This window comes from Sus scrofa, chromosome 4 (genome assembly GCF_054392235.1).
Source record: "Sus scrofa isolate SSC_HxYL_T2T_F1_AM1 chromosome 4, Sscrofa_HxYL_maternal_Yorkshire_Landrace_v2.0, whole genome shotgun sequence".
NCBI lineage: Eukaryota > Metazoa > Chordata > Mammalia > Artiodactyla > Suidae > Sus > Sus scrofa.
Genome location: NC_139386.1, coordinates 76,458,687 through 76,484,607, shown reverse-complemented (window position 1 = coordinate 76,484,607; position 25,921 = coordinate 76,458,687). Strand labels below are relative to the sequence as shown.

The 25,921-nt window shown below is 43.5% G+C and overlaps 1 protein-coding gene across 2 annotated transcripts in view; it reads left to right on the top strand.

The window, feature by feature from the left end:
* CLVS1 (clavesin 1) overlaps positions 1–25,921 on the top strand; it is a 151,275-nt gene that overhangs the window by 121,688 nt on the left and 3,666 nt on the right. For both annotated transcript variants that reach the window (XM_001927833.7, XM_013996738.3), the window contains 2 exons: positions 8,878–8,988; positions 12,217–12,452. In XM_001927833.7, coding sequence (XP_001927868.3) covers positions 8,878–8,988; positions 12,217–12,452 — 347 coding nt within the window. The remainder of the gene's footprint in view (positions 1–8,877; positions 8,989–12,216; positions 12,453–25,921) is intronic.

The window sequence follows — 25,921 nt, the reverse complement described above, 5'->3', positions numbered from 1 at the left end:
AGAAAAATAATTGGAGTGTTACCCTGACAGTGGTGCCTGCTTTACCAGGAGATCAGCTTTTTGGCAGAGGGATGGTTCTTTAATGACAGATCTGCTGGCTGAAGGAGTGGGATGTGTGCCCACCCTGAGCTTACCAAAGTCACAAGTCACAGCATGATTGCTTGCTTAGAAGGTCAACTTTGGATTTTTTTTTTTTTTGGTAAATTTGAATTCATTTAATCCTAAATTTGGGAGGCATCAATAATAAGCAAGGAAGAGGAAAGCGAAAAGATAGACATATATCAATTACATCCTGGGGTCTGTGGTGAGTGTGTGTGTGTAAGGGGAGGAGAGAAAGAACAAAATAAGAACTTTTATCAGAGTTCCCATCGTGGTGCAGCAGAAACAAATCCAACTAGGAACCATGAGATTGCAGGTTCAATCCCTGGCCTCGCTCAGTGGATGAAGGATCCGGCGTTGCCATGAGCTGTGGTGTAGGTTGCAAACGCGGCTTGGATCCCGTGTTGCTGTGGCTGCGGTGTAGGCCAGCAGCTGTAGCTCTGGTTAGACCCCTAGCCTGGGAACCTCCATATGCCGCCAGTGCGGCCCTAAATGGCAAAAAAAAAAAAAAAACAACTTTTATCCTGAGTTAACATTCAATTACAGAACTATAGCTAATGGCCAAAATGTTAACATAAAATTAAGTTGGAAAAGAGGGCAATGTTATAACATCCTGCATAAGATCCCTGGAGTCTTTTCCCTCAGGTAGTGAATTCTCATTTCTGAAGGAAGAACTCCGCAGAGGGCGTGAAGCTAGGAGAGCAAATCTGAATTGTGCTGATATGAAAAGACACATTCTTAAGAAACAAATTCATGGACATGGAGAACAGACTTGTGGGGGAGGGAGTGGGATAGACAGGGATTTTGGGGTTAGTAGATGTAAACTCTTGCATTTGGAGTGGATAAGCAATGAGATCCTGCTGCATAGCACTAGGAATTATATCTAGCCACTTGTGAAAGAATGTGATGGAGGATAATGTGAAAAAAAGAATGTGTATAAGTATATAACGGGGTCACTTTGCTGTACAGCAGAAATTGACAGAACATTGTAAATCAACTATAATAAAAATTTTTTAAAAAATTAAAAAAACACCTTCTTCCCTTTGGGGCTGATTAAGATACTCTCTGATCATCCGGTGAGCCATTATCCTGTAGATATATATGCTATGATTTATGTGTGATATCATTATATTTAAAAGAATTTTCTTGAAAATAACAGGTAATTCTGGAAGCCTCTAATCTGAAATAGAATGCCTCAATAGTGTAATTTTCAATAAATATAGTGGGGTTTTTTTGCTGGTATAAAATATAAAATACTCATAAGAATTTGTATTACTAATTAAAAAACAGGAAAGCCATTTTCCCCTAGGAATTTTTAATGGTGGAGGTAAATTTTCTCTAATAGAAAACATCTAATTTTATTAGTAATAATCTTCTCTCATTTGGCCCTTAAATTCCCAAAGATTCTCATAGCTTTTTTATATAAGACTTTTTATATCTGGCCTCTGCCTGACATTCAGCCTCCCCCGATCCTTGCCTCTGGTCATCTGAGCTGTTTATTAGCTCCATTTGAAGGAATGGCCATAAACCATAGACGCTACATTCTGAGTTCTGGGTCTTTCCCTCCTTTGAAGCAGCACCGTTTCTCTGTCTCTCTCACTAGATGAACGGATTGGAGGCAGAAGTGCATCTCCAGTGTCCACGCACCCCTGCATTTTCCTCATACAAGGAGCTCAATAACTGCTTGTTGAACTGTTGACCAGAACTGAATATGAGAAAGAGCATCAAGGAACATGAGGTTGTAGCCAGGGCTGGTTCTGAGCTTGATCTGGTGGTCTGGGCCTTTTTGACAGATGACCAGTTTAGTTTATTCTCTTTAGGACAATTGCCAAAGGCTTATAACAGTTCTAGGATCTGCAGATAAAAAGCTTTATTTTCCAGCATGCCCTGGTCTGAACCTGCATAAAGAGCCCTGGCCCCTCCTATCAAGAGGACACTGCTTAGGTACAGCTTCTCAGATATCAGCGAGCCAGGAGCATATATCCAGAGAAAATCCATCGCCTGTAGTCAGCTGGAGACATTGCCCAGTGGCCACCCTAATAAGTACCCTCTTTCCTCCCTCATGCTTGCTGCTGATGTATGTAAAGCATTTGGTGTGTAACTGCTATCACGTGAGCTCTCCATTTCCTTGCAAATAGGTGGATATGTGACTTCCAGGCTAATGAGTACCACGTGGTGTCATAGAAACCCATCACCATGAAATATAGCATGTTTAGAAGGCTCTCCTGCATCAGCGAAGCCCATTTATGCTGCTGAAAATGTTTTTCTCTGCTTTGATGTGGGAAATGGGTATCATTAGTAGGACTGGCACGAACTGAATACATAAATCCTGACTTCACGCTTGTGTCTTCGTGCTGCCTGCAGACCTACATACGTGCAGTTTTATGAATGAATGGGCGTTTTCTGCCAAGGTCTCAAAAGACACTCAGAGCTACCAAAGGGAAGGAGCCACGCGGACTGAAAGAGAGCTTACATGCCCATACTCTCTCCTTTCTTCTTTGCATTTGGTTTTCAGCAGCATCTTGGTAGATGGGGGGAGGAGCGTAATTTTTGGTGAATTTGATCCTGTTCTGGTTCCACAAAAAAGCGACGAGAGGTGAGGAAAGAAGGGAGTTAGAGAGGGCAGCCAGAATGAGCAGAGCTCCCCCAGCTTTGCAGGGCAACAGGATTTTGAGGTCAGGTGTGTTTTGAACCCTCTTGGAAGTATTAGCCTGCAGGCATTACAAATCTTAGAGAATAGCGCTAGTAAGTGCTTCATTATCCAGGAGGAAACTCGGCCAAATGCCACCAGCAACATCTGTATCTGATTGTCAAGGAGGGAGAGGGGAAATGGTTTTGCCTCTGCCATGTTGCTCCTAAATCTCCATCAAACAGATGAAAAGTCAGCTGAGCGGTGCTTGTAGAGTGCCTGTGTGAAAATGAAGTGCACACGAAGTGCCCATTTACAAATAAAGGGTATTTCTAATGGATTGCAAGAATCTAATGCTGCCCAAGTGCCCCCCAGAATAAAGAAGAGCCCCTTCAAATGTTCCACTGTGTATCTTGGGCCTTATAGATTACCTTGGCATTTTTTGTCTAACATTTCATCAAAAGCAGAAAAGGTCATCCTTAGAAATGCTTTTACTATGCTTAAGAAAATGGCTACTCCTATTTTGGGGAGTTTTGAAATACAAAAATGAGACTTCTTTCATTTTTATTTTGAGATGATAGCAGATTCACATACCGTTTTAAGAGATAATACAGAGAGATCCCATACAGCCTTAATGTGGTTTCCCCTGCCAGTAACCTCTTGTCCATGATGCTGTGTCTCTGGTTCACTTTCTTATTTTTCACAGTAAAGATCAATCTCCAGTATTTATTTGACTCTTAGATTTATGAACAATAGAATATACACTAGAAACTCCTCTATCTCCTTCCTTTCCTAGCTGAGTTTATTCCACTCAACTGACATTCTCAATTTCTTAAAAAAAATTTTTTTTCCCCAGCATGTTCAGACCTGTTTTTATTCACCATCACTCTCTTGGTCACTGGCTCATCCTCTATTCCCCTTAAGTCAGTGTTATCCTACTTCCTACTTTCTCTGATATCAGATTCTTTTCTTAATAACACTCAAATGCTGTGATATTTATCGGCTATAGGAAAATAAGGCAGGTAGATGAGAACAGCCTTCTCTGAGTATTCAGAAAGCAAAGAGGGAATCCTGGTTGCAGATTTTCTAGTCAATCATTGAGCCAGTTTTCCATTTAGGAGGAATTTACAGGTAGCATTCTTCGAATGTGGAGTTAGAATGCCTTGGGGACTAGTTTGGAAAAATATCCTTGCTAGTTTATCTAGTGTGAACATGTATTCATGTGACTTAGGAGTTAGAGGAAGGATTGATCACAGCAATGTTAGTGCTCCAAGCTACCTCTTAGTGTCACCACTGTTCCAGAGGAAAATATTAGAAAGGCAAGATTGCAATTTTTTTTTTTTTTTAAGAACACCAAGGGACATAAACCTGACCTCAGCAGCTTTGGGTGTGGTTAGAGCTCAGATAGAGAAGGGGCAAAAAGGAGTCAAAATCCTTGAAGGTCCTGGCAGTGGCTGTTCCTGTCAAGTATACTTGACACTTTAAAGAGCTTAAACCTGGAGTTCCTGTCGTGGCGCAGTGGTTAACAAATCCAACTAGGAACCTTGAGGTTGCAGGATCGATCCCTGGCCTCACTCAGTGGGTTAAGGATCCGGCGTTGCCGTGAGCTGTGGTGTAGGTCACAGATGTGGCTCAGATCCCAAGTTGCTGTGGCCATGGTTCCGATTAGACCCCTAGCCTGGGAACCTCCATATGCCATGGGTGCGGAGAGTGAGGACCTAAAAAGACAAAAAGACAATAAATAAATAAAGAGCTTAAACCAGTGTTTGTCGTGTAGTCAACACTCATGTGTGTGCTGAATCAAAATGGTACAAGGCATGAAATGACTGTTTAGCAAAGAATTATAGACACTAAACTAATTACTACGTGGAAGCAATTTTCTGTTTTCCCTTCTACTCTGTAAACACCAATTTGGGTATTAATTATTTGATGTTATTTCACTAGCATCAAACAGGCCATCCATGAAGTCCAGTGTAGGAGTTTCCTGGTGGCTCAGTGGGCTAAGGATCTGGCATTGCCACTGGTGGGGCAAGAGTTCCATCCCTGGCCCAGGAACTTCTGCAGGTGCAGCAAAAAAAAAAAAAAAAAAAATCCAATGTAAAAACAGTAAGTCCAATGTAAAAAAACATGATCTCATTTAGAAAGGAAGAAGGAAAAAAAGAAGGGAATGAAGAAGGAGAGGAGAGGTCTGGTAATCAGTAGTGTGGTTCGCCAACATTTTCGGTCTTTCCCTGCTGGCCACAGAGTAGGATTCTATTTCCTGACCCATTAAATTCAGGCAGGTGTTTGACCTGTGAAATGTGACAGATGAAATGTGTCACTTCTGGTGGCCACGCTTAAGAGCTAAGTTGTGAGTCCCTTCCCAGGTGGGTTCCCTCAGCTATGGGAGCAGCCCCCCTCTAGACGGGGGAGGTAGCGTCCCTGTCAAGCCCAGCTCCTGCTCACCCAGCGAGGAGGACACTTGGTGTGAACGAGAAATAAATCTTCACAGTTTTAAATGACTGAAGCAGGGGTTGGAGTTCCTGCTGTGGCTCAAAGGGATTGGTAGCATCTTGGGAGCACTGGGACAGGATACAGGTTCAATCCCCAGTCCAGCACAGGGGGTTAAGGATCTGGCATTGACACAGGTGGCCGCAACTTAGGTCAAAACTGTGGCTCGGATCTAATCCCTAGCCTGGGAACATCCTGGCCTGGGGAGGCAGAAAGAAAGGAAGGAAGGAAGGAAGGATTGAAAGAAGGAAAGAAGGAAGGAAGGAAAGGAAGGAAGGAAGGAAACGAGGGAGGGAGGAAGGAAGGAAGGAAGGAAAGAGAAAGCAAGCAAGCAAACCAGCAGGGCTTTTTTGTTACTGTGGCATAATATCACCTGCCCTGAATGATAGAAAATAGAGTATGTCTTTAGCAACTGGATGATTGGTGGGTTTTTTCTTTTCTTCTTTCTTGTCTTTCTGTATTTTCTAATTTTTCAAATGTTTTCTAAAATCTATTTTGTACTTTTTAAAATGGGTAAAATTTTTGTAATAAGGAAATAAATAAAATTAAGATAAACTGGAGAAAAGATCAATTTTATGATTTGAGTATGTTTATAATTTGAAATTATCTTGGATTTTTATTGATACCTGCATGAAATGCATAAAAATTAATGCCATTTTCTTGAACCTGGGGTATGTTTTTTGGGAACATACCTTTTAGGGGCCAAGAACTCTGAAAAACAAAGTGTTATACTGTCAATGAATCAAGGTTTACCATCTTGAGAAAGGTCCCTAAGAAATGCACCTGCCTGAGCTTGGATGACTCCCTGCAGTCCTGGGAGACGTTTATGTGACAATACCTTTATCTGTGGTTTGCTAATGAGATCAGGCAAAATGACTGGCAATAATGGGCCTTGCTTAAAAGAAGGTTGTATCTGCTAATTTTCCCTCCCCTTGCCCTTCCCTTTGCACCACACACACACACACACACACACACACACACACACACACACAATTATTAATAATGTAGTCAGGCTCATTTGAGGATAACAAGAACATTGGCCCATTGCCCTTATTACAAAGGAAGTCCTTTCATTTGAATTTTATAGGAGGGACCTAAGAGAAGTGACCCTGTTTCCAAACCTAAAATTGAGGCAAGGATTTCAAATGCATTAATCTGCACATGTTTGCTTGCTGGCCTGCATGAGATCAATAAAATCCCACACCTTCAAGACAGCAGGCTCGAAGCCAGGGCCAACTAGAGCCAGCTGGGGGGGTTTTAGCCCCGTATTTTTTCTGTCAACCTCTTCTGACACAAATAGATATCTCTGAGGATTGAGATCCCACAGAATAAAATTAGGAGCCTCTAGATATTTTTTTAAAGGTTAATATTTCTTTGAGATTTTGCCTAGTGCCTCTAGGGTATTATTTACAGAGGGTTTTTGTGTTGTTGTTTTTTTCTACTTTATCAACCTAGAAATGTATAACATATAGACTCTCAATAGACATAAAACCCTTCTTATTGGTCCTGTTGAAAAAGACAGGAAAACCCTAGTTTATAGACAAACCCTTTGCTCTTGCTTTCCTTCTGCAGCCCTTGGACCCATATTTCGCGTGTAAGATGATGAATTATATTTCCGTATAACAAGTTCAAAAGGTCCCCAAAGACTGGAGGTTAGAGCACTTATTGCAAAGGATAAACTTCAGGGAAAGGTAGTTCTTTTTAAGAAACCAAAGAATGTTTAGATCCCAAACTGTACCAAAAAGAGAAGAGAAAACCTTATGAAGAACTTCTGATTTGCCACATTCTCCTCTGGAATCGTGAGAGATGATGACAAGTGTGCAAACCGATGTACACAGTCCTTCCATTCTTACTTGGCAGCTTCATTAAGATTTTCAAAAATAAGATAAACAATACAGAAAGTACCTGCCCTGCCAAACAAAGACCTTTCACTCAAATGGTCTAGTTTGACCTTCAAAATATTTAATTTCTTTGTACTCTGTAAAATGTCTAGATAGAGGCAAATTTATTAAGTTTTTTAAAGGTCAACCTTTAAGCACAGTTCCATGTACTTCCTTGGAAACTAGGTCTCAGTGTAGAAGATGCTCAGGGAGCCTGTAGACTCAAAGCATTCTGAAAAAAGTGAATAGCCCTCTTTCCTCGTTACTAAAAAAGATCCAGACTGCGCATTTCATACACCTGCAAGGAGAGGTTAGCTGCCTGAACTGTTAGCTCAGATAACCAGGCTCCTTCTGCTTCCATCCCATCTTTGTTGACATGCTGCAAAGATGTTTGTTGCCATGAAGCTGATTGTCAGCATGCTTGGCAATGCAAATTGCATGGGATGTCCTTTCTTTTTAAATTCCATGAACCGCAATGAATGCAATTTTCAGAAGCCCTGCATCAAAAACTCAGGACCTGGTGCTGTGGAACTAGTTCAAGCTTTCTGATCAAGGTCCCGTGTTCTGTGGATCTAATTAGCACCCAGAGTAGCTCCTCAGCTTCCAACATCTAATCTTATATCCTGATCTGGATTCTAAAATTGGAAGCATTTTTAATTTTTTTATAGAATAGAGTTAATTTACAATGTTGTGCCAATTTCTGCTGTACAGCAAAGCGATCCAGTAATACATATATATATGTACATACATTCCCTTTCTTATATTATCTTCCATCATTGTCTATCCCAAGAGGCTGGTTATAGTTCTCTGTGCTGTATAGCAGGACCTCATTGCTTATCCACTCTAAATGTGATAGTTTGCATCTTCTAACCCCAACCTCCCAGTCCATCCCACTGGAAGCATTTTAAAAAATGCTCTTATTTCCCAATATTTACAAAATGTGTTGATCTGCAGAAAAGTAGGACCTCAATTAGAGAAATCAACTAACCAATTAGTCAGCAAGCATCTTCCTACTGTGTGGGTCTGGGTCCCAGGATGAAGTAAGGAGCAATTGCTGAAATCTGTGAAAAAGGAACTCCCACTGTGGCTCAGCGGTAATGAACTTGACTAGTGTCCATGAGGACGCAGGCTCAATCCCTGGCCTCACTCAGTGCGTTAAGGATCCGGCATTGCTGTGGCTGTGGTGTAGGCCGGTAGCTGATTCGACCCCTGGCCTGGGAACTTCCATATGCTGCGGGCGCAGCCCTACAAAGCAAAAATAAATAAAATGGTGAAATCTGTCAAAAAGAACCCACGGTGTTGTCAGACCTGGGGGCTTTCAGAGCCCCATCTCTGAAGACCCTTGAAAATCCTTTCCCAACTCCTTCCGATGCACAGCTTGCTCACTCAGCTATTGTCATGATCACCGTGCAGAGAGGGCTGGAGTGGAGGGCAAAACTCAGAGTAAAGAGCCATCTCATAGGGCTGGGCCGGGCGGGGACTGGAGCCTTGGTCCCCTGACATCACAAAGAATCCCAACTTCTTCGCCGTCCAGTCTGCAATTGCTCTGGTGCCAGGTCCTAGAGTTGTGACTTGGAAAGACAGGCCTGGCCCCTGTACCTGACTTTGCACCTGTGGGGTCACAGGGGAGGAGGGAGGCCCAGGAACTGAGAAAACCTTAACCGCTGGGAAGGGTTTCCCGTCTCTGCCGCCGAGAGCAGCTGCTTCAGTCCTGCTGGTCCCATCTAACCTGTGATGCGTGCTGACTGGTGTGCGCTTCGTTTCTCTCTTTCCACCCAGGACAGCTTTCCTGCCCGCTTCGGAGGCGTCCATTTTGTCAACCAGCCCTGGTACATTCACGCCCTGTACACGCTCATCAAGCCATTCCTCAAGGACAAGACCAGGAAACGGGTAATGAAAACAAATACCCAAAGGGGGACATTCGGGGGAAAATTAACAAGCCCCTCCTCCTAATCACTCCTTCTCTCCTTAATTGTCATGGTGGGTTTTTGTTTTTGTTTTGTTTTTGCTTTTCTGCAGTCCCTGAGCATTTGAGCCTCAGCTGGAGTTTGCAAATGGCCTGGATTGAATCAATAATTCAGTAGAACTGGGTTATTTTAGAGTCCCTGTGACAAACCAAAGGAAGCACTGAAGGCATATGCAAATATCAGATGCCCCTTTTACTGTAAATGCTTGCAGGTGATGTGGGGTCAAGCAGCTTCCTGCTCATGGAATAATTTAAGAGCTAGTGTTTTGTCCTATGAATATATTATCACTATGAAGAACGTTGATAATTTGTATTTTTTCCCCGTGGCTCTTGGGTCATAGCTGCCAGCTCCATCCCACTTGAGACCGGGGAAGCATTTTTCATTGGAAATAATAATGCTTGTAGAAAGAAAGCTTTTTAAAATCTTTTTTTTTTTTTTTTTTTTTTTGGTCTTTTGTCTTTTTAGGGCCAGACAGCAGCATATGGAGGTTCCCAGGCTAGGGGTTGATCGGAGCTGTAGCTACTGGCCTACACTGCAGCCACAGCAACACCAGATCCAAGCTGCATCTGCGACCTACACCACACCTCACGGCAACGCCAGATCTTTAACCCACTGAGCGAGGCCGGGGATCGAACCTGTGTCCTCATGGATACTAGTCGGGTTCCTTAACCACTGAGCCACAGCAGGAACTCCTTTTAAAATCCTGATGGCATCAGCTGATGGCATTTCCCAAGCCAACATCTTCCATCAGAGCCAGGTTTTCTGTTTGTTTGTTTGTTTTCACAGCATTCTGATTCGCCGAGGAACCGAACATTCTTTAACTACCCCGAAACTCAGTCCCTTATTTATGAAATGGAAACGCTAACACCCACGACCCGGAGTCGTTGGGGTAATTTAAAGAGACAGAAAAAGCAGAAGGCCATTCGTGCAGCAGAAGCTCCGTTACTCTTACTTCTCTCTCCCATTTGGCTCTTTTCTTGCACATGCTCTGCTCTCAGCTCTGGTCTAGCTCAGGGGCACCACCTCGTAAGGGAACCAGGGTCAGTCCCACAGTACCTCCCATTGGCCTCTATACCCCAGGGACCCCATGCTGGGGAAGAGCTCTGAGAATTCAGGGGGACATGTTGATGTGAGGGACCCCCTCCCCCCCGCCCATACGCACCCTGCAGGATTCCTCACTCCTAGACCTCAGATGCTTCCAGATCTTTAAGAAACACTGCACTAGGCTATGGGAGCCGGAATTCCTCTGTCCCCACATGAATGTGGAGCCGGAAACTAGGATTCACCTGCCTCAGGAGGCAGAAACATTCTAGGACACCCTGCAATCTGTTTGGGGCTCAGGATGTGATAAGGACAGAGAAGTGCCCTAGACTGTCCCCTATATGGCTTCAGGCTTCCCACAGGCTCCATCTACTCAGGAGAATCTCTGGGTGCAGCACAGAATCCAGAAGCTGGGGATTCCATCTCCCACCTGCTGACTTCCTCCATCCCACAGGACCCCTGGAGAGAGGGCTGGTTTCCCCATCGATCCTTTTCCTTTAAGAATTGGAGGGGTTGGGTGGGTGGGTACGAATGTTTGCTCTGAACCCCAGGGCCAGCATTTCACTCCAGCTTTTCCATGCTTTCGATACTACATTTCCTCACATGACATATTTTGCAAAAGCCAGAATACATGAATTTCTTCCCCCTCTCAAAAAAATTCTTGCTAAAATTCAGTCACGTCCACCAATCCGATGTCAGAAAAATGTATTGTCCCCTTCCTCTTTAAATGATGCTGTTATGGAGTTCCCATTATGGCACAGCATATGGAAGTTCCCAGGCTAGGGGTTGAATCTGAGCTACCACTGTTGGCCTGCACCACAGCCACAGCAAGACAGGATCCGAGCTGTGTCTGCGACCTACACCACAGCTCATGGCAACACAGGATCCTTAACCCACTGAGTGAGGCCAGGGATTGAACCTGCATCCTCGTGGATCCTACTCGGGTTTGTTAACCGCTGAGCCATGAAGGGAACTCCATACACAGATTCACTTTAAATAAACTTTCAGAAAAATAAATAAATAAATAAATAAATAAACTTTTAGAAGTCAATTCCTAAATCATAGGCAATGGTAATTATCATCTTGTAGCTTATCCACTCTATAGATTTGTTTGAAAATGTTGTTATTTGGGGGTGATTTCTCCCCTGCTTGACTAATTTCCATCACCATACTTGATATGCTTAGAAGATGGAAACTTGTTTGTTGAGAGGATTGGCCCTCAATCCGGACAAAAATAGAAAATTGTTGCAAAAATATTTCATAAGAAATTTTCAAGTCCCAGCTTTCAGTTCCATTGAAAGAATTCATTGAGATTTTGCCTTGGGTCCACCCCACCCTGGGAGCTAGGAGACTAATAAAAGACTAAGAAAACAGGAGTTCCCCAGTGGCACAGCAGGTTAAGGGTCCAGCCTTGTCACTGCTGTGGCTCAGGTCGCTGCTGTGGTGCAGGTTCTACCCCTGGCCCAGGAACTTCCACATGCCATGGGTGTGGCCTAAAAAAAGGAGCAAGAAAATACTGTCCCTTTTCCTGAGCATTCTGCTCTTCCTATGGGGAAGCAAGACATAAATGAACAAATCAGAAACAAATAGAAGTCATCGCATAAGATGAGTTAACTAGGGGGAGGGAGGGAGAACCAGAGTGAGCAGGTGTCACCGGGACAGATGGAAGAAGAAGTTACCACTCGGTGTAGGCCTGGGAAGGATGGGGAGGACCGAGGTGGGTCCAAAGGATGCTCTGGGGGAGAGGAGAGCAATGTGGGGATGCCGCTGCAGGGCGATTAGGGGTTTCAGTGGTCTGCATCAGTGATCATTACTCTGTTCATCATCAGAGATAATTAAGAGATGACTGTATGTGCACATCTGGGCCATGGCCAAATAATACCCAATTTGTTCATGAACTTCATTTTTAAGGACAATTAATTCAGCCCCTTTTCTGAGCAATAAATTAACATTTTATGAAGACTAAGCCACAGGTACAAAATTGAATGCCTCTTTAAACACCATGATTACCAGTAGTGTATCCACTTTGTCATTGCTAAACTGTGTCTGAGATGAAACACTTAGTCATATGGTTTGAATTTTTTTATTGCTAATTAATTTTTCTTTCCAGATTTTCCTGCATGGAAACAACTTAAACAGCCTCCACCAGCTAATACACCCTGAATTTTTGCCGTCTGAATTTGGAGGAACCCTTCCTCCTTATGACATGGGAACTTGGGCCCGGACACTGCTTGGACCTGACTACAGTGATGAAAATGATTATACGCATACTTCCTATAACGCAATGCATGTGAAACACACATCGTCCAATCTGGAGAGAGAATGCTCACCCAAGCCGATGAAGAGGTAAGGCCTGGGTTATAGACCCTCCCAAGTAGAGGTCAGTAGGAGTTTTTGATGCCGGCCTATAGTGAATTAAGCAATTGAAGACATTTATGGGCACAGAACTTGAATAAAATAAATTGCAATCCGTTCTCAGCCGATTCCACCAGAATTGAAAGTAAATGGGGCTTGGCTGGTCCAGAAATTGGTTGTCCCCCTTGTACGAAGAAAACAGTAAAAGGCTAGGACCTCACTCATGTCCTGATTGAAGTCCTCGTCTCTAGGGAGGCTGTGAATTCACACAGGATGCAATGTGGGACCTTTGAGATCTACTGGAAGAAAAAGCAAACTGCCATAAAACGTCCCGATCATCAATGCATTCGGACCCATTTTCTGAGCCTTTATTTGGCCTCAGGCACTGATTAGGCACTGGGAAAATAAATATGAATAAAGACATCAAAAGAGAGAGAGAGAGAGAGAAGTAGGCCTTGGGAAAATCTGCCAAGTAAGACTTTTAGCAACCTCTTCCTAAAGCGGATGGCATTTGAGTTGGGCTCTCAAGGATGAAAATCAGCGGCCCAGGCTTAAAAAAGGGGGAAAGACAAGACAGAGGGAAAGAAGCAGAGGAGGGGTGGATGTTCTAGTGTGGCAAATATGTGTGTGAGGGTCAGGGATGAGAGTGGGAATCACATTCCAAAGATTGTGGGTCCAGGTGGGGGAGTGCATTGTGTAGGGTATTCAGTAGCGGGCCATGGGGGAGGGGTTTCTAAAGTAATGTGCAAATAATTATAAAAAGTAAATCCCTATTTTACCCCTTCCACTGCTGTCCCCTAATCCCAGTCCCTCACCAAAGGTGTCCACTGTCCTCATACTGGGGTGGGCCTTCCATACATGACACACATCTATACACACCTATAGGAATCATCTAATGCTGTGTATTGTGTAGACTAGTTCAATAGGGCTGATGTAACAAAGCACATAGACTAAGACAGACGAGGTGCCTAAAACAATAGAAATTTATTTCCTCACATTTTGGAAGCCAGAAGTCTAAGACCAAGGTGTCAGCAGGGTTGGCACCTTCTGAGGCCTCTCTTCTTGGCTGGTAGATGGCATCTTCTCTCTGCGCCTTCACATGGTTTTCCACTTGTGCATGTCTCTTTGTAGCTTAATCCCCTCTTCTTATAAGGACACAAGTCATATCACCCAATTTTTATCCCTTCTTTAAAGACTCCATCTCCAAATACAGTCATAGTCTGTGGTAGTGGGGGTAGGACTTCAACATGTGAATCCGAGGTGGGGACAACACAATGAAACCCATAACGTGCCATTAAGTAACATCTTTTCATGTCAGTAAATCTGGGCATACCTCACATTTTCGGTGCCACAGAATATTCCAGAACATGGATATATCCCTGTTGACGGGCAGTTAGGATTTTTTTTTCTCTATTCCAAACAGGGTTCAATGAATATACTTCTTCTTTTTTTTTTTTTAGGGCCACACCCTTGGCATATGGAGGTTCCCAGGCTAGAGGTCAAATCTGAGCTGTAGCCGCTGGCCTACACCACAGCCACAGCAATGCCAGATCCAACATCTTTGACTTACACCACAGCTCACAGCAATGCCAAATCCTTAACCCAGTGATGGAGGCCAGGGATCGAACCTGAGTTGTCATGGATGCTAGTCAGATTCATTTCCACTGAGCCACGACGGGGACTCAATGAATGTTCTTGATGTGCCTCCTTCACTGTCATGGGAAAGCTCCCTGGGTGGACGTGGAGCCCTGCAGATGCTGGGGTGGAGGACTGTGCATCTTACATATCTCCACGTGGCCTAAACGCCCTCCAAAGTGACCCTACTTGTCACATGTCATACTCCCACCAAGGGTGTGTGAGACTCTCCCTCCCAGACGCATGAAAAATGCTTGACGTTATCAGACCTCGATTTTTTTTCTCTGGAGATATAATTGACAGACAACACTATAGAAATTGAAGGTGTACAAAATAATGATTTGACTCACAAACATGATGAAATGACTATTACCCTAAATTTAGTGGACATCCAGCATTCCATATAGATACAAAATTAAAGAAACAGAAAAAAATGTTTCCCTGTAATGGAAACTCTTGAGATTTACTCTCTTAACAACGTTCGTGTGTAACACAACAGCAGTTCTAATGATATTTATCAGGTTGTCATTATATCCCTAGTACTTATTGATCTTATCACTGGAACTTTCTTTTACTGCCTTCATCCAATTTTTCCTCCCCGCCCCCCTCCTGGCTCCTTGCCTCTGGTAACCACTGATCTGATCTCTCTTTTTCTATGAGTTTGTTTTTCACTTCAGTATTAATCATCATTCTGTTGGTGGGACATCTGTATCGTATTTTTGTTTTCATTTGTATTTTCCCACCAGATGTCGTTAAGCACAGCTAAGTCTGGATTTTGTAAGAATCATGGAATTAGAGGAGAAGGGGAGACTAACAGCCACCAGAAGGATGATGTAGGAATTCAGGTGGGAATTCGGGGTCCAGAACTAAGGCAGAAGCAGTGGAAGGCCCCCTGAATTCTGGAGATCTAGGGAAGGAGAAGTATCACTGTCGGAGTCTCCTCTGAGGGACTGGGCTACATGAGAAAGGTATTGTCATTATTATCATCTTACAAATGAGGCATCAGAGACAGAGAGGTTAAGCAACTGTTCAAGATCACACGGCTAGTAAATGGCCAAGATGGGTTTCAGACCTGGGCAGGCGGGCTCCATGCTCCTGGTTCATGTCCTCTATGAGATATGGCACACTGCCTGCTTTTCCTTATACTTTCTATCCCCAATTTTCCTGCCAGCCTTCTCTCCCCAGGCCCTCCATGGATGGGGATAGTGACATCTCAGGATAGGTCTGTCCCTACTCTATCTTGTTTGGATAAGGCTGTTGTACTCTCATTAAGTACCTGAACCTCCGAAGTCAAGTGGTATAAAATAGGAATTTGCCCCTCTTTCCCCAGATGACCAGAGTTCTGTCTCTTTTAGGGGACCAGACATGTCCTGACCCCAAGATCCCCCTCTGACTAAATGTTGAGGAGCAGAGGGGGGTGCCACCCTCCATGATTAGACAGTGGGTTCTGGAGGGTTAAAGCTTTGTCTAACTCTTAGTCACCTTACTCACTTCCCAAAGATCCAGCTCAACGTCCAGCACAGGGTAGACACACAGCAGACATGCATCACACACACAGAAGAGCACACACCTAATGTTTTGGTTACCACTTCTACACTGACTTTCTAAGTAGTATGACATGGCAGTGATTCTGCTGCCCTCAGTATGTATTTACATGTAAAAGTGTTTGTTCCCAAGATTTTTTTTAAATCTAAAGATAACACCACCATGCAGTCAAATCTGTCAAATTTTGTAATTTCCAGTGCTTTAGGAGTTTTTGATGCAACTTGATCATAGACAAAGTTTGGCTAAGTATATGCAATAACTCCTGCTTGTACTCATTTATTAAACTTTAGAACATATTAGGAATCCAGAAAATGATTTGTAGAGGAAGAGGCCTTAAAGACCCAAGCTGCACCTCTACTCCTGTCAGGAAGGAGTGGACCCAGCTTTGACAGAAATGATCCATCTAGTCTAACCTGCACACCAGGCAGTGGGAGGGACCAGTGCTTTGGGATCTTGCCAACAACACAGTGGAAGGACTGCTTTTAATCCCTTTGACCAAACGCCATCATCCTTATGTTCCCTAAACTCCTCTCCTAGACCCCACATGGAAGAAGTGGGATGATGTCAAAACAACGAGCCATTTCCCCCCCCCCCTTTTTTTTTTGGAGGAAGTAGGGTGGGGGGTGGGGGGAGAAACGCGTGAGTTGAGTTCAGATTTCTGAGCGAGAAGGAGATTTTTGGCCATGTTGTTCCCTCTTGGCTTCTGCCTGGGTGGTTAAGAAAAAAGTCACTTTAACTGTTTTCAGCTGTCAGTAGAATTGGCCACGACCTTGGTGCTCGTTCAGCATGTTGTCCTCGTTTTATAGGGTGAGCGTCCGCCTTTGCTGGATAACTGCTCATTTCCGGCAGAAGTCACACATCATCGTGAAATACAAGCCATAGGAAAGGAATGAGGGGTGGCAGGGCGGGAACAGGGGGACCCTTGTCTTCTAAGCAGTCAGGGCCAAAAGGGTCCCTTTCACCATGTGGCTTGGGAACAGATGTTCCAGATGGACGTTACGTTCCATAAAATTACATAATGCACCGTTTCTTAATGAACGCCCCGCAGTCCCTGCTGCCCGCTGCCCTGTGAGTGGGCTCATGACTGGTTTATAGCTCAAATGGGACTGAACTTCTCACTTTGGGGATGTCAGTCCACTTCAGGCAGCCGCTACCTGAGACGTCATCGCTTCTAGAAGCAAGGACCTTTTGGGTGAGCCGTACTCGTACTCGCCAGGGTGTTATGTTGGTTATTGGATACTGGAGTGTCGCAAGGGTGCTGACAGGAATTTGTTAACACTTCTTAAAGAAGCAGGAAAAATAGCTGCTTGGCCTCTTTGTTACTTGTGCATCGGCTGAGGGGTTACCCTGCATTTATACAGCTTTCTGCGCTGGGGCAGAACAGGAGGTGGGTCATCTGCCCACAGATGCCTCCGGTAGAGCCATGTAAGGTTAGAACAAAAGAGAATCTAGACAATGAGTTCAGGACATGGATGAGGCCAGACAAAATGCTGAGTGCGGGGGGACATGCTCCCCCGCCTTTTTTTTGAGGTTTTAAAGCTTTTTAAAAAAATTTTTAATAAAATATTTTTGTTATTAAATTTTTATTTATAAATCAAATTTTTAATTCATTCATTTATTAAAATTATTTGGTTTTTATTACCTTTTTTTTTTTTTTTTTTTGTCTTTTTGGCATTTCTTGGGCCGCTCCCGCGGCATATGGAGGTTCCCAGGCTAGGGGTCTAATCAGAGCTGTAGCCACCAGCCTATGCCAGAGCCACAGCAACGCAGGATCCGAGCCACGTCTGCAACCTACACCACAGTTCACGGCAACGCTGGATCCCTAACCCACTGAGCAAGGCCAGGGATCGAATCTGCAACCTCATGGTTCCTAGTCGGACTCGTTAACCACTGCGCCACAACGGGAACTCCTACTTTATTTTTTAACTTTAAAAATGTTTATTAAAGTTACTAAAATCTAGTTGATTTACCATGTTCCTTCGATTTCTGCTGAGTGATGTGACCAAGGGTGAGAGGAAGCATTCTCAGCTCCTGGCACAGCCAAGAAGGTGGGTTGATATCGAGGAACATGAGCAGCCCTGGATGTGACTGGGTGTGGTATCAAACGCAAAGTGTTTGGTTACTCACAGGCTATGTTCCAAAAAAAAAAGACTCCTGTGTGGTAATGCCCGGTGGTCAGAAGTGATTACTTGGAAAGGGAGATGTGGTCTAGGGAAGAAAAAACAAAAGGGTTTATTTTTGTGAACATATTGCTGTTGGTACTCAAACATTTTGCCTGATTCCAACAAAGCGGATGCTGTGTGTACCACACCGAGCCAGGAGTGGGTCTCTCTCATACGCTTTACTGATCCTACGGATGAAAGCGAGTATTTGACGTGGTACCTGATAAAAATCTCTTTTGAAGTGTCGTTCATAGAGACAATGCGCTGCCTGCACAGAGACGTACAGTTTCTCTTCAAGTTTAAGCAAACCTTGCTATAGATCGCATTCGGGCTTCACATATCCAAACCGCAGTGTTTGCATTTTCCCATTGAGGCCCTAAGTGAGGGTGGAGCTTTGAACATCTCCCTGAAACCCCGGAGGGCCCCACCTGGGGTGTGGGTGCCTGTGTCGCTGTGATGATGGTGACCAGGGCTGCTGGCCCTGCTTCGCTTTGCTCCTCTCCTCTTCAAGAGGGCCCTCGGTGCGCCAGGCACGTGCCAGCACATCCTAATCCCAGCTGCTTGCTTCAGCCTTGGGACTTTGAGGCAGTGGTTACATTTCTTGTCTTCTCTATTTGTCTTTTCCTCTCCCACCCCCACACCAGTCTCCCCTCATCAGACTAGACATGTGTTCTGATCACTTCCTTCCAGGGATTTTTCCAGTTAGGTGACCTTGGGCAAACCATGTAACCATGTGGAGTCTTGGATATAACTCAGGGCTTGCCGTCAGAGCCAGAATAAATGACGAGTCCTAACAGTAAATGCTCTGTAGAGCGATAAAGAAATAGTCAGAAATAGCCCTCCCTTATGGAATAAGAGAGTATCATCATCTTCTTTTTTGTTTTTGTTTTTTGTTTGTTTTCTCTTTGGCCTGCACCTGAGGCATATGAAGGTTCGCAGGCTAGGGGTCCAATGGGAGCTACAGCTGCCAGCCCACACCACAGCCACAGCAACTCCAGCATCTGTGACATACAATGCAGCTCACAGCAGTGCCGGATCCTTAACCCACTGAGCGAGGCCAGGGATTGAACCAGCATCCTCATGGATCCTAGTCATTTCCGCTGTGCCACAGAAACTCCCCGTCTTCTTTGTAATCAGTGTTTGATTAGAATCTGAAATTGAACAGAGCAAGAATTTGGTTGGAATGAGCCGCACCCGACAAATCTTTACAGCTCTTCTTGAGGCAGATGAGAGCAGGTTTCCTTTTAGGCAAAGCTGGAAGGGAAGGTTTCTAACAGCCCCGTGGTCAGGTAGACAGGCCAGGCAGCTCCAGAGCAATGCCTCGAAAATTGCAATGTGTATACAATGCGCCGGGATATTGCTAAAATGAAGATTTGGATTCAGTAGATCCGGGGTGGGCCTGAGAATCTTCATTTCTAGCCAGCTCCCAGGTGGTGCCTGTGCTGCGAGTCTGGGGACAATACTTTGAGTGGCAAGGCCCCAGACTGGGGTATCTTCCACATGCCAGGCTGGATACAAATGTTCCTGGACTCAGGCTGAGTGTTCTTGGAAAACTGAGTCTTTGGAGTTTTGAGATCTTTTTTTTTAAAAAACAAGGATTTTTAAAAATAGAGAATCTTAACAATAGATTAGAATTAATTAATATAGACAGATTGCTCTCCTCGTGTAATACATAAAGTAACTGAAACACACAGAGGTTAATGATTTAGCCCTGATCGCAGGGCTGGTTGGTGGTGAAATATTGTAAATTCAGTTTTCTTCATTCCCAGCTCAATGCTCTGTCTCCTTTATCACATCTGTTCTCACACTTTCATGCCTTCACGGACACATTCCCTTATTCACTCTTTCCACACGGGCTTCTAGAGCACCCACTGGGGGCAAGTGCCTTTGTTCAAAGCACTGCAGCTGTCTCAGATGTCTGGTCCCTTTCCTGCCAGCCCCAATGGTTCCCTGTCTTTTGGACACAGTTGAAAAACAACTTCCTTTGTCACATTTTCCATGCACTGTGCTGTCCCCAAACCCCATTCTGAGTGGGGAAGATAAGCTATTCAGGAAGAAAATTGATATACAGGCTAAATGTAGTCATATCAGAGAAGATCCGTTACTGTCCTGCCATTTGGATCCATTTAAATCATCTGACCCCAAAATAGACTTAGGGCAGGTACTTTTTATCGAGGACACTAGCCTTCCTTTTCAAACTCAGCTGGAACAAGTCAGCCTCACTGTCTCAGCTGGTGGCAGCCTCTGGCATTTCTCTACCTGCTTCTAGTGCAACCCCAGCAACCCCACTGAGGGTGAGCACCATTCATTTCAGCAGGAGCAGAATAATTAGGAAACATTAGGCGTGCTCTGAAAGTGACTGGCAGCTCTTTGTGCCCGTCTAATTTTACTGAAATATGACTCCATTCAAAGCAGGTAGTGCAAGCACCTGCAGCCATTTACTGGGTTGCTATTTTGAGTTATGATTAGTGGTAGAAACTACCTCTTGAGAAACATCTGCACATTAAACCCGTATTGTCTGAACGGCCCTCTGACCATTTCAGGACCCCTGAATCCACATGGAAGTACCTATAGCAGTGGATTCCATTTCTCGACATTTTAAAATCTGCACACACACAGAGCAGCGAGGAAGGTTGACTGGTTCAGACACAGATTGGGCCCTAAGTCTACGGCCATACCACCCTGAACACACTCGATCTTGTCAGATTGGGCCCTAAGATGTCTAGAGACCCCATCTGATGCCCGGGGTTCCTCTGAAGAATTTAGGAACAATACACACTAATTATGACCTTGAATAGTCTCACTCCCCAATGGCACTAGGATGACTGCTTAAAGAAATGCTTTGGTAAATGGCTCAGTAGAATTAAGAATATTCTTATAGTATAAATGATCTACTGCTCTACATATCTTTTCTTTTCTTTCTTTTTTGTTTTTTTTTTTGTTTGTTTTTTTGGTTTTTTGTTTTTTAGGGCTGCACTTGCAGCATATGGAAGTTCCCAGGCTAGGGGTCAAATCGGTGCTGCAGCTGCCAGCCTACGCCACAGCCCCAGCAATGCAAGATCCAAGCTGCATCTGTGACCTACACCACAGCTCATGGCAATGCCGGATCCTCAACTTACTGAGTGAGGCCAAGGATCAAACCTGCATCCTCACGGATACTAGTTGGATGTGTTTCCACTGCCCCACAATGGGAACTCCAATATATTTCTAAGTTTGCAGTCTTTTCTTTGGTTTTCTTCAAGTGGACAGACAGGGGCTACCTCTGTTATCAGACAAGGCCAAGTGTCACAAGAGCATATTCAGGGCAGTGTTGGTAAAATGATAAGCTCTTCCAATTTAAATAACTCCTTCTTGAAAGAGCTCCAAGCACTTCACTGTTATCTTTTTCTCTCAGAGTGCTCTGGAGAATGTGGTAATATTCTACCCTCATTTTACAGGTGAAAAACTGTGAGTTCATCTGCCTGGAATGCATAGTTTTATAAAGAGCAATAAACGCCTCTGCCAGCAAGTTAATCAAAACATCCAGTGGCAGCAGCCTGTTTCTACCGTGACCTTTCCTGGTTCCTTCTTTCATTTCTTCCTCTCCATCTCCAAGGTGCAGGGCTGATTTGTCTTCCGGCAGCCGAGCTCTGTTCCCGCTTAATCTTTTTTTTTTTTTTTTTTTTTTTTTTCCGTCTTTTTGCCATTTCTTGGGCCGCTCCCGCGGCACATGGAGGTTCCCAGGCTAGGGGTCTAATCAGAGCTATAGCTGCCAGACTATGCCAGAGCCACAGCAACGCGGGATCCGAGCCGCGTGTGCGACCTACACCACAGCTCATGGCAATGCCGGATCCTTAACCCACTGAGCAAGGCCAGGGATCAAACTCACAACCTCATGGTTCCTAGTCAGATTTGTTAACCACTGCGCCACGATGGGAACTCCCGTTCCCAGTTAATCTTATCTGCTCCCTTTCTCCATCCTAATCGACTTGCCCTGTTGGCTGATCCCAGTTCTGTTGAGATGTCCCCAGGTATTTGGGTGAATGCTGTACATTTCGAAGACAGGACCTTGAAGATTTATTAAACACTCTGCTGGTCATTATTGATGAAGATACGATTGTACAACATATAATTCTTAGAATGTTTTTCTCTTGAATGAAGTTCTGCTATTTTCTTTTCTGATTTATCACTATGCCTAAAATAAAGTTTTAATAAATAAGATGATTTTGCTAACCATTGGCTTAATCAATACCAAAAGAAGAAATGCATCTCTGTGAAATTGAATATTAATGGCTCCTGATACATATGTTTATGTTCTTTGGTTTCTAACCAAGTTGTCAATTTTTCTTGCACAGGATAGCATAGTGTTTAAGAATTTGGATTATAGATTCATTTGGGGGTTCAGATTTTAGTTCACAACTAACTGTGGAATCTTGAGCAAATTAATTAGCTTTTCTAAGGCTCAGTTTCCTGATATGCAGAATGAAATTGACCATACTCAGCTCAGAAAATTACTGAACAAAGGCCTAAACAAAGATGATGCAGGCTAAATACTTAATGCAGAGCCTGGCATGTAGTAAGTGCTCAATAAATGGTATGGTTGTTATTGTTGATAATGATGATGAGAAGATGACAATAATTATAACTAGCCTTGGTGATGGGAAACTCTCTTGTAGGTGACAGTTCTAAAAATATCCAAGTAAAGCGTTTGTTGAAATCTTCTTTTCTGAAACATTTTCAAACTTATTTCAGAGGGACAAACAAGATTTACTGAGAGCTGAGTGGAAATTTTGTTCACTCTGGGACACCCTTGGTGACTTTAGATCTGATGGAGCAACTCTCAGTAGCAGGAAACCCTGACCTGAGGATGGATCACATGTAGCAATACATTATTTTTAACAGAAACTGTGCAATGACAGAGAAATAGTTGTCAAGTAGCACCTTGCAGCTTCAAATTCCACATTTGGAAATTTTATGGAAGCAAAAATATTTTTGAAATGTAAATATTTTTGACTCATAGAATCTAAAGGTATTGGGCATATGCAAGTTTCAGGAAAGACTTTCCATGTCTGGCTAAATTTTGTCATTTTTAGTATTGTGATGCTTTTCTAGAAGGAGGTAAAACAAATGCTGTGGTTGAGAGGTACTTAGATATTTCAGTGAATTAGCTTAAAGTCTGAAATAACTTTGAAAACCGAAGTCCAATCATTTCAAGAACAAACAGTTGATTTAAACCAGCTTGGTAGGCGTTCCCGTTGTGGTGCAGTGGTTAACGAATCCAACTAGGAACCATGAGGTTGTGGGTTCGATCCCTGCCCTTGCTCAGCGGGTTAGGGATCCGGCGTTGTCCTGAGCTGTGGTGTAGGTCGCAGATGTGGCTCAGATCCCGAGTTGCTGTGGCTCTGGCGTAGGCCGGTGGCTACAGCTCCGATTACACCCCTAGCCTGGGAACCTCCACATGCCGTGTGAGCGGCCCTAGAAAAGGCAAAAAGAAAAAAAAAAAGAAAAAAAAAGAGACTAAATAAATACATAAATAAATAAACAAACCAGTCTGGTAACTTCACGAAATCTTGGGGCCAAAAATATCACTTTGTCCGAAATCATCATTTTGCAGTTGAAGAAAGTGAGATCATAGAAGCTGAGTGAGGGGCTCCATGCAGTCCTCTGACAAGTTAGTGACACAAGGAACGAGAAGATGCATTTAATTCCCAGGCTAGTTCTCTTCCATCAGCTCACCTTCTAAGGGCCCTTACAATGAACAGCAAAAAACATCTGTAGTCATAACACAGAGTTAATATTCATTTTTCTATTTTCTTTGGAAAGAAGTTATTTCTCTTCAAGCAGTTTAAATATCTTCCTAAAGTCTTTTGTGTCAGAGATAAAATAAGGGTGTTTGTTGACCCTCATCTAAATGATAACAAATTAATGAGGCTAAACAAATGGAGTTTCTTTCTGTTTAGAATTCAAGGAACAACAGTGATACTCAGCAAACGGCTCTCATGTCATCTGGGGCTTTATGTGCGTCAGTGTGAGGATTTAATGAGTTAACACATGGAAGATAACTCAGCACAGTGGATATTGGCAATGACACTTGGTGATGTTGCTGCGGTCCTTTGGGATGACTATGAATTTCTAAACGAGGATTAGTACATTACTCTGGCTCAGCCACAAGCATGATGGAGGGAATGAGGGCTTAGACCACTGCCGTCCTTTAGAAATACAGTGTGAGCCATATATATGGAATTTTAAGTTGTCTCGTAGCCACATTACAAATGTGAAGAGAAACATGAAATTAATTTGAATAATGTTTTATTTAAACCAATGTGCCTAAAAATAATAATTTTAAAACGTAATTTTTAAAGAAAGTGTTGATGAGATATTTCACGTTCTTTTTTTAAAATACTATCTTTGAAATTCAATGTAGCCGTTGTCTTTACAGCCCATCTCAACTCAGACTGGCCCATTTTTAAGTCCTCAGTGGCCACCCGTAATTAGGGGTGAAATTTCTGTGTTACGTCTCAAAAGTATAAGATATAAGGTAAAATAATAAGGTTAGCTTGCATGTGGAATAGTCTCATCACTTATTTTGAATTTTTAAAATGTTAGTTTTATCCATTGTCCAATCTTAGTCTTCAGTGGGTGTCAGTTGACATGACACACATGAGTTTATACTTCTCTCTTATACGTGTAACACTGAGGCTATGGGAACTTTGAGTTGAATTCATGCTTCTTGACTCTGTGTGTAAATGAGCTAAATATTCCAGACCTTAATTTTCTTATCTGCACGTGGAGACGAATAATAAAAGCTAAAAAGGAACGAAAACATATGCTAGCTGACACTGGGCTAAACGCTTTACATGCCTTAATTCATCTAATTCTCACTACTCCTGTGATGCAGGCACCAGCGTGCTCCCACTTTACACACAAGGGGGTGGAGTTGGTCCAAGCTTACAAAGCCAGTGCCATCATTCAAGCCAGGCAGGAGCTCCTGAGGGAATTTCCTTGATAATTTAACTTACAGGGAGAAAAAGAGACTGAATAGAATTACTTAGAAGAATTAAGAGAAAAAAAAAAAACAAACACTTTTTGTTTAGAAGTTCTTCTACAGGCTCACTAGGGTATTAGACACAGAGTTCTACACTATTCCACAAAACCAAGCCTATCACTGACTGTAAGAAATAAAATCAGGGAGTTCCCATCGTGGCTCAGCGGAAACATATCTGACCTAGCATGCATGAGGATGCCGGTTCGATCCCTGGCCTTGCTCGGTGGGTTAAGGATCTGGCGTTGCCGTGAGCTGTGGTGTAGGTTGCAGACGAGGCTCAGGGCCCACGTTGCTGTGGCTGTGGTATAGGCTGGCAGCTACAGCTTCCATTCTATCCCTAGCTTGGGAACTTCCATATGCTGCAGGTGTGGCCCCCAAAAAGGGCAAAAAGTAAATAAAATAAAATAAAATGAAATAAAATAAAATAAAATGAAATGAAATAAAATAAAATAAAATAAAATCAGAACCACTGAATAGTTCCGGATGAAATGACGAGATCCCGGAAAAGGAAGGGGGAGGACCTGCACTGAATGAGGGTTTGACTAATTTGCCTCTGAGGCTCCTTCCAGCCCTGGCCTTCTGTGACTCTTGCCTGGGGTTCCTGTGCCCTTATTTACGGTCCATGAAGCCCAAGCCAGGCAATAGCAGTTCATTAGTAAGAAGATAGCTATTGGGATAAGGCAGCTAAACAGGGCTTTGGAAATAAACCTCTGACCACGAATAAAACTTAGTCCAACTGTAAGTCTGTGTAGAATTGACTGGCTTATGGTGAACATTTTCTATCTTCATCTTACTCTTTTTGGAATTTAATTGCCTTTGGAATCAGTAAAAATTAAACTATGGCTATAGATGTTTGATGACATGCATCGGGGAAAGTTCCAAATTTTGGAGAGGAAAAGGAGGAGGTAGAAAGAAGAAAGAGAGAGGGAATGGGAGAGAGACAGAGAGAAAGAGACAGACAGAGAGGAGATATAATAGCAGGAAAACAAAGTGACCACTAAGGCAAGAATGAAGCCTCTATTAGGGCATCTGCTACACCACTGAGATAATGGTGCCTGAAATAGCTCCAAGAAATCCCCCCAAACTCCCCTGCT